The sequence below is a fragment of the Lygodium microphyllum genome, chromosome 3 (genome assembly GCF_053477565.2).
Source record: "Lygodium microphyllum isolate KBCC chromosome 3, Lygodium_microphyllum_v1.1.10, whole genome shotgun sequence".
Classification (NCBI taxonomy): Eukaryota; Viridiplantae; Streptophyta; class Polypodiopsida; order Schizaeales; family Lygodiaceae; genus Lygodium; species Lygodium microphyllum.
This window is the reverse complement of record NC_141137.1, coordinates 185,755,200-185,770,099: the sequence shown is the minus strand read 5'-3', so window position 1 is coordinate 185,770,099 and position 14,900 is coordinate 185,755,200. Positions and strand designations below refer to the sequence as shown.

The window sequence follows — 14,900 nt, the reverse complement described above, 5'->3', positions numbered from 1 at the left end:
CTCTATTAGCTAGCCCAGTCCTGGCACAATAGTTTTCAAAGGGTGTAGTATGGGGAGGTGTAGTATGGGGAGGTGGGGTTTAGGTAGCACCACTCCCTTCAAACCCACCCAGCATAAGAGGGGGCTAGTGGAGGGAGCAGGGGTTCATTCACCCACCTAACCTTGGGTATGACCAAGCTCTTAGAGTGAGGAAAGATTATAGAATGGTGTGACTTTCCAAGGTCTTGCTTACTTTATCATTTTTTATTGCTACACTGACTAGCTATATGATGAAAATGAATTGAGTGGAAATTTGTTTTTGAAATACTAAATTAGTGACTCACATAGAAGAAAATAGAGCATGTACACATATTAATAAAGAACTCTTGACCAAATGAGAAGATGAGACAATTTGAATAATTGAAGTTAAACTTCAATGTTTTCTCGTTAAGATGTGGTGTTTAATACTAGGCCACTACATAGTTAGTGCTTATACAGCAAACATCCACCTGCCTAGTATGCAGATAGGTAGTTTGTACAAAAGGGTCGATCTACTGCTTCAATTAACTTGGTGGCAACTTGCCCTGCATATGTTGAAGATCCCTCCATAATCTACAAAAGCCAAAATTTGGGACATAAGAAAATATCCAAGTTTGAATACAAGCATAGTAAATATTTATGGTTTGTCAAAGTTCTTGGTAATACATTATGTGTTTATCACATATTTGTGTGCACATGCTTGTGTGCATGCATGTGTGTGTGTGTGTGTGTGTGTGTGTGTGCACACATGCACGCGCGTGCGTGCGTGCATGTGTGTGTGTGTGTGTGTGTGTGTGTGTGTGTGTGTGTGTGTGTGTGTGTGTGTGTGTGTGTGTGTGTGTGTGTGTGTGTGTGTGTGTGTGTGTGTGTGTGTGTGTGTGTGTGTGTGTGTGTGTGTGTGTGTGTGTGTGTGTGTGTGTGTGTGTGTGTGTGTGTGTGTGTGTGTGTGTGTGTGTGTGTGTGTGTGTGTGTGTGTGTGTGTGTGTGTGTGTGTGTGTGTGTGTGTGTGTGTGTGTGTGTGTGTGTGTGTGTGTGTGTGTGTGTGTGTGTGTGTGTGTGTGTGTGTGTGTGTGTGTGTGTGTGTGTGTGTGTGTGTGTGTGTGTGTGTGTGTGTGTGTGTGTGTGTGTGTGTGTGTGTGTGTGTGTGTGTGTGTGTGTGTGTGTGTGTGTGTGTGTGTGTGTGTGTGTGTGTGTGTGTGTGTGTGTGTGTGTGTGTGTGTGTGTGTGTGTGTGTGTGTGTGTGTGTGTGTGTGTGTGTGTGTGTGTGTGTGTGTGTGTGTGTGTGTGTGTGTGTGTGTTTTACTAAGTGTATTCAAATCTAACCATTAACCATATTCCTATGTAAAAAAGTATATCATTTTTTGCATTAACAATTTGGTATACTAAATCACCCTTATTCTCAACATTCTATGTGGGATCTCAAAGTTTGCTTTATTTATACCACATGTCTATTCAAGTTTTTCTTTCTTTGATGAGCTTTGAAACCATTTTGTAGCATTTCCTTAGTTTTAATCTTAGACATGGAGGTGAAAACCACAATCATGAACATTTATATACCCTTTTTAAGATATTTTCTTTTGTTCAAATATATTGCCTCAATGAGATTCCTTTTACGGATTTGTGCCCAATTGAAGATTAGGGTTGAAATTTTATATTACGATGCTTTTGGTCAAGAACTTCTTTGAGGGGTGTCATTAAGTGCAGTTTAAGAAGAGGTCATTCAATTTGATCAAATGCATATTGGTATAGCCAATCTAAAACTCATCAATTTCATGATTTCAAATCAGTGAAATCATTCAAAATCATGTTTTAGCCATTTTTGTGGCTTTAACCTTATTGTGTGGCTACTTGACTAATGTGAAAATGCATAAGCTATGGATGATCTTCAAAACTTGCTATTTATCTAGCAACAATAGTTCAAACTCTTTTAACTCAAAATTAACAAAGTGATATGATGTTCCATTTACAAGGGATATCAATATATACTAAAGTAAAGAGGATGCCCATCGCACAGCTCATATGCAAGCACATATATTATGCTTTCACAAAAAATAAAAGGAACGATTCGTATAAATCAAGTTTAATATGGAAGGATAGTATGATTTCAATGATATTAAATTGAAAATATATATTAAAGGTGGATTGGTTTATATACGTAAGTATATTGTTAAAAATAGGCACATATTGGACTTATTTGAGTATAGAAAATGGTTAGGGAAATGAAACTATAAATATCACAATTCACTAGTTGTAGGAAAAATGCACATGATTTGATGGTCTTTAAGATATTGAAATTTGCTAGTTTAGGAAGCATACATGACATTTAATTTTCTATAGAGATTCTAAAGCACTCAAATTCAAAGACAAATAATTATTTTAACAAAAAAGTCATGTTTATAAATGTTAGTTGCATTAGTAGGAAGTGCATATGTATGAACATTTATTTGCAAATAAATTTAGTCAAGAAGGCATCAATTTAAAATTGAATGTGAGCTTTGATAATAAATCTAACTTAAAACTAAGAATATATTTTGAATGCACTTTTAGTAAAGGTATTATTTGATGGTGTTTGGTTAGTTGTGTCAAGATATAATCATTTATCTAGCCGGCTTTCAAATTATGTGATTAAGGCTTATGCATTTGTTGCCAAATAGAAAAGAGACAAGTGTTGAAAAGAGAGTTATAATGATTGGTTAGGGAAGTGGTAAATGGATCTTTGCTATTATATTTGTTTATTTATTTATAAATTTATTTATTTAGATTAATATATAGGACTTATGTGATGTGACTCTCATGTATATATCTATTTTAGCCATAAAGTAGGACGAGGATACACAACCATGACTATATGTGGCTACAGTTAATCATAAGAGCAAGTAGTTATTTATGTAGCTAATATAAACTAGCATTTATCAACACAACCAAAAGATGATAAGAGAAAGCATACTACCTTGGTGTTAAGCATAAAGATGTGGTGATCCCCAATAGTGGCTCCATTAGCATTGAGGAGGTCAAGGTGGAGCTCATGCAAGACAACTACAACATCCAAGAGGCAATTCCTACGTCTTTTTTGGGTTAGTTTAATGTTCACTTCTTCCTCCACAATCCTAACGTCGACTTGTGTGCCATGGGATGAGGTTCGCTGAAGTAAGGAGCTTCGAAGGAGGTGAAGCCCACCAACAATATGGTCATTGATTCCCCCATTTGCTCCTCCCCCTCCTCCTATAATTTTGGTGCCATGTACTGATCTATCAATGGCAGTTGCTTGCGAACTACTCTCCATATCGGGGACAATCCCTAGATCACCTGATATTTTCCTTCTCTTGAGTTGTGCACTTCTACCTTTCTCCTGTACTAATATTTGTAGCTCTTGCACAGTTCTCTTCAGCTCCTTCACATACTCAATTGCATCTTGAACAATGGATGCTCTGTCTGCCTATAATTTTAAAGCAACAAAAACCAACAAGGAAATGTTACGCAATTAGATGGTGTTGCATGCTTGGGACTCATAATTAACATTTGCAATGTTTCAGAGTGATTTGCTGACTCAGTGCAAGGATTCCTCAACAAAATTGCTTATTGTGCATTACATGACTTATAGCTTCTCTCTATATTGTTGATTTGAGGCAAGGCAAATTAATTTGTAGCACCTAAAGGCTTAGCTTTGATGATTGCACTCACATTTTAGCATCAATCATAGTGTGCCTATATATGCAAGGGATGTGCGGGCATGCTATCCATAACATTCCCAATCATTTCTAATGTTGAGCTCCACAGATGGAGATATAGAGCATTAGAAAAGCATTGTGACCAAATAGATTAGAATTTTTGGTAGTGCACAAACAGACCTAATTATGATCAAGGAGGTGCATGCATCTCAAATGTGAAGTTTGGACAAGAACAATATCAAGCTCTGCAACCTAAGTTGAAGCAAACCTAAAACAACCGTACTAATGTAGATACTTAAGGGTGTTGAAGGCCTTTGGGTTCAATATGATTATCACTTGTACTGAATCTCTAATTAATCAAGATTCGTGCATACTGCTAACTGTCAAGGATATGAATTATGGAATTAGAATACTAACCTTGGTTGGATTGGGAACAAGGGCTCTCAAGGTTTGATACTTCTCGTTGAGATACTCTCTTCTTTGTCGCTCTGTCGCGAAATGGTTAATCCCCTTGGCATCTCCTTTAATGGCGTTCTCCCTTTTGAAATCAAACAGGGAGCCTGGGAACTGTCTCCCTTCTTCAGTATTGTTCGTGTTAGCTGCGTTCATGTTATTGATGGGCGCCATATTCATGGCGGCCTCTTTCATGACACCGGCCTCTTCTCCTTCATTGAGGTGATGAATCAACCCGGAGGCTGCAGATTTATTGCCGGTAGGGACATTATGGAGGAGCTGTTTCAATGTTAGCGGGTACGATAAGGAATTAGGCAGTGCCTGGGTTGGCTGTGGATGAAGATTGGTAGTAAGTTGGGGGTCATGGTAATTCACAGGTGGATTAGGGTAAAATGGGTGCAAGTTGTCCGATCCTGCAGCAAGGTTGGTGTTGTAGAGAGGAATCAATCCAGCTTGTTTTCTGATTAAGTCAGGATTAATGGCAGCCGTCTGCTGCATAGATGAAGAGGCACATCTTGGGAGCTGGAGGAGACTGAGAAGGTGATCAGATTCTGAGTTGGGAAGCTTTAGGTTATTGAACTGGGTGGAGTGACTGAGAGGGGAATTAGGGTTGATGATGGTGCTATTGTTGATGTTAGAGGCTAGCTGTGCAGGGAGATGATCAGCAGTACCACCATTACTGCCCATCTGCATTAGTGCTGGGTGTTGCTGCAGGAGAAGCATTTCTTGCAGGACATGGATGCTCTCCTCCCAATTGCTGGCAGCAGCAGCTGACTGCTGCTGCTGCTGCTGCTGAGAACTGGTAGGAGAGGTGGCTGATGCGTGCTGCTGCATCTGCACAAGATTCTGGCTATGGCTGCTCTGCTGCATCAGCTGGTTTTGCTGCTGAACCAGCATGTCATGGAACAGCTGGTCATGCCCATTGTCATCCAAGTCAAAATCCAGCTGCCTGGAAAGGTCATTTATCATATGATGGCCAATTAAAATACTAGTACTATTATTGGAGCAGCTCATATTGCTCTCTCCGGCAGGGTTATCGATGGCATTATCAGAGTCTGGTCCGGCCATCATCAGGGAATTAGGGTTAAGGAAGCCGGAGGCTTTCATCAGTTGGCAGTCGTCCATGGTGAGGAAGCCTGAGCCGTTGAGATGGTCGTCCGCCGATCCTTGCTGATCCTGATCTGTAACAGGATTATTAATGATGTTATTAAAGGCATCTGCACGAGTGCTGCTGAAGTAGCAGCTGCTGTCTTCATATAGCTGGGTGCTTCCTGAATTGGCAGTACTGTACTGTTGCATTTTGGGTTATTGATCTGAAAATTAAGATCAAAGCATTATAAGCTGATAGTGGTATGTGTATATCGAATACTTATAGTGGTATGAAAGATGTCAGGGCTGTTTGATGAATTACCGAGACCTACGATGATATGCTAGCTGTGGAAGCGGCGCCGCCAACTGTGGAGAGAGAGAGAGAGAGAGAGAGAGAGAGAGAGAGAGAGAGAGAGAGAGAAGAAGAAGCAGAAGCAGCACCAGCGCGAGGTGGCAAAGAAGAAAGAGAGAGGGAGAGAAGCTGGATCATATTATGGTTCAAAGAAAGCATTTTAAAAAGAGGCAAATTTTAGGGTTAGTCTAGACGGCTAGGTGACGAGAGAGAGAGAGAGAGAGAGTGTGTGTGTGTGTGTGTGTGTGCACGCGCGGCTGGCTGACATAAGAGAGAGGGAGGGAGAGGGGGGTGTGGGCAGGTATTGGTTTGACGAGGACCCTTGGCTCGAAGGTACTCATCATCCTCTCCTCAAGGTCCTTCTCCCGTCCCCATCCCTCACCTCCTCCCCCTCTCGTACACCCACACACACACACACCCCCCTCCCTCTCCCTCTCTCTCTTCCCAATTCCAACCCCCGCCTCATAAACTTATTTATTGCCTTGTAATTAAGCCTAAATAAATCATCACCTTTGTCCAAAACCTCCCCCTTTTATTGGAGGGGGGGGGGGGGGGGGTGGGGGGGGTTCAATTCACCAAGGGTTCAAAACTTGGTTTGTGGGAATGCCAAGCATTCTTGAAATTGTTCCTAGCATGCCTCCACCTCCCCCCCCCCCCCCCCCCCAAAAAAAAACCTCTCTCTCTCTCTCTCTCTCTCTCTCTCTCTCTCTCTCTCTCTCTCTCTCTATGTGCACGTCGTGCGCACGTGTGCATATTAAAGGCATCTTGGGATTGTTTCTATTACATAAAACTGGCACACACACACTCACTCACTCACTCACATGCATATTTATATGCATAGAGAGAGAGAGAGAGAGAGAGAGAGAGAGAGAGAATATGCATAGAGAGAGAGTGAGTGTGTGTGTGTGTGTGTGTGTGTGTGTGTGTGTGTGTGTGTGTGTGTGTGTGTGTGTGTGTGTGTGTGTGTGTGTGTGTGTGTGTGTGTGTGTGTGTGTGTGTGTGTGTGTGTGTGTGTGTGTGTGTGTGTGTGTGTTCGTTCTAAGGTTAAGCAGCCACTTATGTGACACATTTGCCATCCCTTGATCAATTGATGCACAAGAGCATCGTTTTGCTAAATTTGCGTGTGCACAACCCTTTGAAAAAAAATCCAATGCATAGATTGAGCCTATTTCATATCACCATTAGAAAAAGACAATCATCAAAGTGTGTCAAACGAGATTATAGGAAAAACATTAAATAGTTGAGTAGAAACACCCAAAACTGAATGGGATGAGTAGAGGTGCCAATTTGAACCCATGTCAAGAGGCTTTAGGTTTTTATACATATCCTAAACCAATATACCAATCCCTTCTTAATGTGCCATTACCCATCCAAACTAATATGATTGAGAAGCCCCATTAGTGTCTCAAAGTGTGATGATATTGTGTGGCATTACCCATCCAAACTAATATGATTGAGGAGCCCCACTAGTGTCCCAAAGTGTGATGATATTGTGTGGCATTACCCACCCTAAACCAATATACCAATCCCTTCTTAGTGTGGCATTACCCATCCAAACTAATATGATTGAGGAGCCTCACTAGTGTCCCAAAGTGTGATGATATTGGAACCCATTATACTATTTGGGGCTTTATTTTAGTTGATTCTTCACACCTTTCCACACACTCTTTAAAGACTTTCAACACTGTGAAATTCCCCCATCTTCAATATGTCTCTACCTCTATTATGATCCACACTAGCTAGTTCCTCAATGTTTTCAAATAAGATAGCTCTTATGATACTATATTTGCTCCTTAGATACACCCATTTTCTCCACATCAAAGTACCTTTAAAATATGCACCCATACCTTTAGGAAAAAAGTTTGGACGAGTTGGCCTACGTGGAAAAAACTCAATCGTTTGTAGCCTTTTTGGGTTCTTATTTAGTGAACAAAATTTTCTCTCCCATTTGACATGAATCAACATCCAATAAGAAGATAACAACAACGGCAATCTCCCTATAAGTTGGCTCATAATTGGTTGCAATGGTGGGTCACATGAAAATGGGAAAGTATGCAATTTGGGTTCACATTCAAAGACAATTTTTAGTTTTTATGTTTCAAATATGTACAAGAATATGTTCAAGGAAAATATGTGATCATTTTTACATTATAAATTTGACATGTATGTGTTTACTCAAATAACCCTTGAACACATAGAATGTACATGTTTGTAAATAGTAAACCCTAGTCATTGGTTATTGGAAGCTTGGACTTCAACAAGGTTACGACGATAAACTTCAATGTAAGTATCAAATAGCCGCAACCTCTTAGCTTAGTTAAATTCAACACGTTATTGATGGTGATTTGAAGTATTTGTCTTAACGTTAAGGAAAGGATGTCAAAATCTACCTCCCATGTGTCAAATGGGCAAATCAGAGCTTCACCAATGGTTATAGGACAAGTACTTCTCACATAAGGTTGTGGGGCTCTAACCAACTAGATGTATGGAAAGGGTTTGATTGCAAGAAGCGTTACTCTCAGAGTCTCACATGGTGGGAGAATGGTAAGTGGAAATTTAGTGAGAAAAAAGGGTTTATGGCATAAACTTATAGTCAAAGCAACTGGAAGTCTACATGAAACAAAATGGTCACCTAACTTTATTTGTAAAGATCCCAAGCATTGATATATTCTAGCTTTGGTTAATGGTGGCATTGATGCAACTTAATGTTGGTTAATAGAGCCATGGTAGAAAGATAGAGAAAATATGAAGCTTTCTTGAGAGCAGAAGTAGGTTATCAAGTACCCTTAACCAAAAAGAAAAAAGGTGTCCACATAAGTAATCCAAGTTGACACTTGATGATGCCTTGACATATTTATGATGAGTGTTAAACATCAACTTGCAATAGAGGGTGCATGCTTAAATTGATGCACATGCACGACTTAACATGTGTCCTACAAGAGTTGATGTGCTTCAAGGAAATAAGAAAATATTTTCCTTATGCACATTTTTTCGTGGCTTACTTGGAAAATAATATGATGTTGTATGTACTTATTTTAAGAATGGCAACCTTACCTTTAAATTGTGCACATCAATTAGGAAAGTACAAGTGTAAATATGTTTCCTAATGTTTCTTTATAGATCAAGATTCTTGTTTCTAATTCCCATGTAACGTATGGACAAGGTAATATCTAACCGAAAGGCTCCCAGAGGATTCCTTAATCAATTAGATGAAAAGGAGATCAAAGGCCAAGAACGTAGGCAAGGGGGTAGGCGAAGAAGGTTGTGGAAAAGAAGAAAAATTAAAAGACGGGGAAGCAAGGCACAAATTTTGCCGCCTTCGTTTGTGCTCCCCCAAGTAATAACTTTATCTTCTTGTTATTGTTGCTTTTTCTTACTTCGATTAATTGGAACAAACTCATAGCTTTATGAGCAAGCAAATTCCTAGGCTAAGGAAGATGGAGACATTATATTCCATTCTCACTTGAGATCATGTTGAAGGCATGGCTTGTAACTTCCTTTGTAAATTATTCAAAACTTGTCCATTTCATTGAAAGATGAGAGTCAAAGGGGTCTAATACAGGTGAAAGTTACAATCTAAACCTTAGTTTTAGTGGTTGTTAAAGTATAACACTATTCCTATATATAAGAAAACAAGTGATTAAGATTAAAGTTTGGAGAAAGTTGTGTTGATGTGCTCTTGAATTGATGGTTTTATGTGCACAATTCCATAATATCTTGTACTTGAGGGTGAGTATGTGTGATGAAATTGGTATTTTTCCAAAGGACACATAAAGTTTTCCCTCTTGAATTGCATGAAATCGACATCATAAACATGCTCTAAATCGGTGTACTTAACTTTGTAAGTGTACTTATATTCATACTGTATTTGTAGGTATATGGTTTTCTCTATGTGTGTGTACGTGCGTGCATGCACATGCACACACCCACATGCATGTGCGCACACATTTTTACTTGTTGTACTAAGTCTTCATTAAAATCATAGAAATTCACACCATAATTCAAGTGCAACTATGTAAAAAATCATCCAAAAATAATCAAATGTGTGCTCTCTCTTGTAATCATATATCTCAGTTCATGTCATAGTATTTGTCCAATATTTATAATTCTCTTATGGTTTTATCATTGATTGATGGGATTCATCCCAAGTTTTTCATTCTAGGATTCATTTATTAATTAAAGTGTGAAGAAATTATTTTTCTAGTGTAGTTCTTTATCTTCGCCAAGCACTTACCACCATATATCTCATCAAAAATAATCAAATGTGTGCTCTCTCTTGTAATCATATATCTCAATTCGTGTCATACTATTTGTCCAATATTTGTAATTCTTTTATGGTTTTATCATTGATTGATTGGGTTTCATCCCAAGTTTTCCATTCTAGGATTCATTTATTAATTAAAGTATGAAGCAATTATTTTTCTAGTGTAGTTCTTTATCTTCGCCAAGCACTTACCATCATTGTTTGGGATTCACACAACCACATCATAAATTTAGAGTGTGCCATATTATTGCCCTTCCGCACAAGGAAATGTGGACTAAGAAGTTCCCCTCTTTTGGATACATGAAATTCATTTTAAAGTACCAGCTTTGTACTTGTGGAAACATCCCTATGAAAACTTATTTAGGAACTAAATCTCCACAAACTCTTGCCGCATAAGCCTCAAGTGCATCAAAGCAAGTCCCATTCTCTATCTCAAAGCACTCAATTTTTTTGTTGGAATCATAGGCATTAGGAGAAATATGGAGTCTCTTTTTTTCCCCTTAAGGAGTGAATAAAGAAATTGTCAAGATTGTGGGAGAGAAGGAAGGAGTCTCACTTGTAGCTTTCTTGCTTGCACAATGGGGGAATACACATAGAGGTGGAGGCTGAAAAACAGTTTTCCTCTTCTTAGTTGTGTAAGCCAAAAAGAAGTCTCATACAAAGAAATAGAAGAACCCTATATATGGGTCTCAAACCAAAGACAACTAACTAAGGTGGCATACTAACTGAGCCATGAACTAGAGTAGATAAGGATAGCTGTCATCTAGCTATTATTCATGGGCGGTGTACCAACCGCATCTACAACTGACAAGTCGGTGACATAAATGCACAACGGTCACCCTGGCATATCATGAGTGGAGCTCGATATCTCAACACTCCCCCTCAAGCTCAATCCCAATTCCTGCACACCAAGCAGGTCTCTGAACTTGCGCAGCTTCTCTGTGCCCAATGCCTTTGTAAATATGTTAGCTACCTGATCCTCTGTGTTGACATAAACTAGATCAATAAGACCTAGTAAAACCCTCTCCCGCACATAGTGATAATGCACCTCAATGTGCTTTGTTCTAGCATGATAGACTGGGGTTATTTGCCAAGTGTATACTGCTCATGTTGTCACAATAAATGACAACTGGCCCATCTATAGGCTGATGCATATCATAAAGTAGCTTATGCAACCAAGCTACCTCACATGCAGCCATTGATACACCCCTGTACTTGGCCTCTGTGCTCGACAAGGCAACTGTAGGCTGTTTCTTGCTGCTCCAAGTGACTGCAGCACTTCCAAAAGAGAACACATATCCACTGGTAGATCGTCTATCAGAAATACTACCAGCCCAATCAGCATCAGTGTATCCATGCAGCTGTATCTGAACCCCAGTCTCATAAAATAGTCCATACTGCAATGTGGACTTCACATACCTGAGTATGCGTCTAGCCGCATCCAAATGCGGTTTCCTTGGAGCCTGCATAAACTAACTTACCAATCCAACAGCATAGCTCAAATCTGGCCTGGTAATAGTCATATAAAGCAAACTTCCTACTATGTGTATGTACATATTAGGGTCTTCCAGAAGCTCACCTGCATCTGCGTTCAACTTCACATTCTGCTCCAAAGGAACATAAATAGACTTACAGCCTGTCATCCCATATTTGGACAGCATGTCCAATCCATACTGCCTCTGCAAGAGTTGTATCCCACTTGGTGATCTAATTACCTCAATGCCCAAGAAATAACGCAGCTCTCCCAAATCCTTCATCTCAAACTTCTACTTCAATAGCATTTTCACATGAAGGATATCTTCATCACTGTCACCTGTCATAATCAAATCATCAACATAAATGACAAGTAGCATAATACCTTTCTCTGTTTTTCTCACATAAAGTGAGAAATTTGCCTTGGAAATCTGAAAGCCAATAGTGACAAGATACTGTCCTATCTTGTCAGACCATGCTCTAGGTGCTTGCTTCAAGCCATACAAGGCTTTCTTCAACCTGTAAACAAACTCAGGATGAACATCATGCACATAACCTGGTGACTGCTCCATATAGACCTCTTCTTGCAAATCACCATGCAAGAAGGCATTATTTACATCCATCTGATGTAAAGACCATTCCTTTGATGCAGCCATAGCAATGACTGCTCTTACGGTTGCCATCCTTGCAACCAGACTGAATGTTTCTTCATAGTCAATGCCATATGTTTGTGCATACCCCTTGACTACTAATCTTGCCTTGTATCTGTTCACAGAACCATCTGCATTGTGCTTCACCTTATAAACCCACTTACAGCCAATTGCATTTTTACCTTTAGGCCAAGATACCAACCCCCATGTAGCATTTGCTTCCAAGGCATCCATTTCTTCATCCATGGCTTTCTCCTATTTTTCTTTTCCCATGGCTTGCTCAAAAGAAGTGGGTTCTGGTTCCTGTATCACTTTGACCATATATGCATAGTGAATGGCTATAAATCCATCATATTTCAGCCTATCCACAAGATACCTAGCTCTCGTAGACCTGCGCAAAGTAGGTTCACTCCCAGGTGCTCTCAAAACATCCCTGGTCTTCCTTACTCCAGGTGTAACAATAGAAGGAATACCCAACTCATCATCAATGCTCTGTTCTGAGCCACTGGATTCACCATCCACATAAGAGTGACCTACATTCACATCAAACATGGGCTGATCTACCTTCTCTTTTCCTTTTCGTGATACCTGCATACCACTATCTGCATTGCTTTGAGAAGATTCTCCTGATCTCAATCTGCCTGTCCATGGCGAAGAATGTGAACCACTGCTAGAAGACGTTCCAGGTCCACTAATATTTTGTGACTGCTGCTGTGAATTCTGTGCAGCATTACCATTTTGTGCATCTACATCATCAATCACATTTACTGGTTTATACCAGCTACTCATCTCATCAAAAACAACATCTATGCTCACTGTAAACTTACAAGTAGAAGGGTTATAGCATCGATACCCTTTCTGCTGCAAAGAGTAACCAATAAAGATGCACTTCTCAGCTTTTGGATCCAACTTGGATCTCAACTCATCTGGCACATGAACATAGGCAATGCGGCCAAAAATCTTCAAATGAGAAATATCTGGTTTCCTACCAGTATACCTCTCCTCTAAAGTCATCCCATGTACTGCTGCAATGGAAGTCCTGTTCATTATGTAGACTGCTGTAGCAACTGCCTCAGCCCAATAAAAATCTGGCAGGTCTTTTTCATTGAGCATGGCACGAGATACCTCTCCAATATGCCTGTTTTTCCTTTCTACAATTCCATTTTGTTGTGGGGTATGACTGTATGAATATTGCTGCTTTATGCCATGCTCCTGCAGGAACCTTGCAAACTCATTTGAGAGGTACTCTCCCCCTCCATCTGACCTTAGGCACTTTATTTGCAGGCCTGTTTCTTTTTCAACCCTAGCTTTAAGAGTTTTGAAATGCCCAAAAACTTCACTTTTCTTTTTCATAAAATACACCCAAACTTTTCTGCTATAGTCATCAATAAAAGTGACAAAATAATGACAGCCTCCAAGAGATGCAGCTTTAGTAGTCCACACATCAGAGTGGATTAATTCCAATGGCTTCTCACTCTCTTGAACATGTCTAGGAAATGGTTTCCTTGCCTGTTTTCCAAATTGGCAGGCTTCACATACCTTATGCATTTCTGCAACCTTGAATTTAGGCAATCCTGCAACAATATTTTGGGCCTGCATTGATTTAAGTCGTTGTACATTAACATGACCAATGCGTTTATGCCAGATATCAATATCTGCAACTACACCGGTCCCATGTGCAAACATTGCTGCACTCAATTCAGACATGTCAGCATCCAACGTAAACATTCTGCCCTTATTCTTTCCTTTTGCTATCAAGTGACCTTTATTTTTCATATTCTCAACAAAGCATCCATGAGGAATAAATCTAACCTGCAAGCCCTGTTCAACCATTTGACCAACAGAAACCACATTATTGGTGATATTCGGGACATGAAATACATCGGACAGGTATTTCTTTTTCCCATCCTGCATAGACAAAGGAATTTTTCCAATCTGCACAATAGGATGTGTAGTATCATCACCAGTCTCCACAAATCCTGGTTTTTCCATTTTCCTTGCATCCTCCATTCATTCTGCATGACCTGTCATGTGGTTTGATGCACATGAGTTAACATACCATACATCGTTGCTTTCTTTTGCACTTGTCACAGAATTATTCATGTGTTGCACCATAAACAAATGCTCATTTCTGTCATCACCCTGTCTACTAGAAGATGCATAATTCCCTTGTTGCAGTTTTCCATTCATGATGTCATTCTGCTTTTTATAGCAGTCTTTAGCCATATGACCCATTTTACCACAGTAGTAGCATTCAACATTAGTTTGCATTTTGGCCTCTTTGCCATCCACCACGACCTCTTTGGCTCCCCCTGCCTCTAGAGTTACCACGTCCTCCTCCATAGGACTGCTTTTCTTGAGTTTGCTGCATATTCTGATTTCTACCACGGCCTTCAGATCGGCCTCCTCTACCTCTGCCTCTACCTCTTCCAGCATTTGAGTAGAAGACAGCTTCTTTTGAAGTTCCTCTTGAAGAAGATGCACCACCATTTCTCTGCTCCTCAAAAATTAGAAGAGCAATCAACTCCTCAAAATCAGGAAATCTTTCACGGACGAAAATGGATGTTCGGAACTGTGCATAATCCTTTCCTAGACCATTCAAGGTCACAGAAACTAAATCATCATCTTCCACTGGCGACCCAATGGAAGCAAGTGCATCTGCAATCTTCTTCACCTTCATGTGGTAGTCATTGATGCTCATATTTTCTCTTTGCACATTGTACAACTCTTGCTTGAGCTGCATTTTCCTGGCTTGTGTATTTGTGCTATACATTTTTGACAGAGTATCTCATGCCTCCTTTGGCGTACTTGCATCTTGAATATGCACAATCATAGAGTCTGAAATGCTGATAGACAGCCAAAATATAACTTTCCTGGCTCTCTCATGCCATGCTTTAAATGCCTGCATTTGCTGTTGATTGGGAACATCAGGA

At 39.9% G+C, this 14,900-nt stretch overlaps 1 protein-coding gene across 1 annotated transcript; it reads right to left on the bottom strand.

Annotated features, from left to right (window-relative positions):
- Positions 1-428: 428 nt before the first annotated feature.
- On the bottom strand, positions 429-5,631 carry LOC148039296 (uncharacterized). The gene is made up of 4 exons (XM_087675553.1): positions 5,551-5,631; positions 4,104-5,452; positions 2,969-3,454; positions 429-591 (listed from the first exon to the last, which is right to left on the bottom strand). The coding sequence occupies exons 2-4, from the start codon at positions 5,436-5,438 to the stop codon at positions 493-495; spliced, it is 1,920 nt and encodes a 639-aa protein (XP_087531679.1). The 5' UTR covers positions 5,439-5,452; positions 5,551-5,631; the 3' UTR covers positions 429-492.
- Between the last annotated feature and the right edge of the window lie 9,269 nt (positions 5,632-14,900).

Coding starts and splice junctions, on each gene's coding strand:
- LOC148039296 (XM_087675553.1), bottom strand. CDS start 5,438: ATGCAACAGTACAGTACTGCCAATTCAGGAAGCACCCAGCTATATGAA. Junction 3,455..4,103: donor TTGTTCCCAATCCAACCAAG/GTTAGTATTCTA, acceptor TTAAAATTATAG/GCAGACAGAGCATCCATTGT. Junction 592..2,968: donor TCTTTATGCTTAACACCAAG/GTAGTATGCTTT, acceptor TGGCTTTTGTAG/ATTATGGAGGGATCTTCAAC.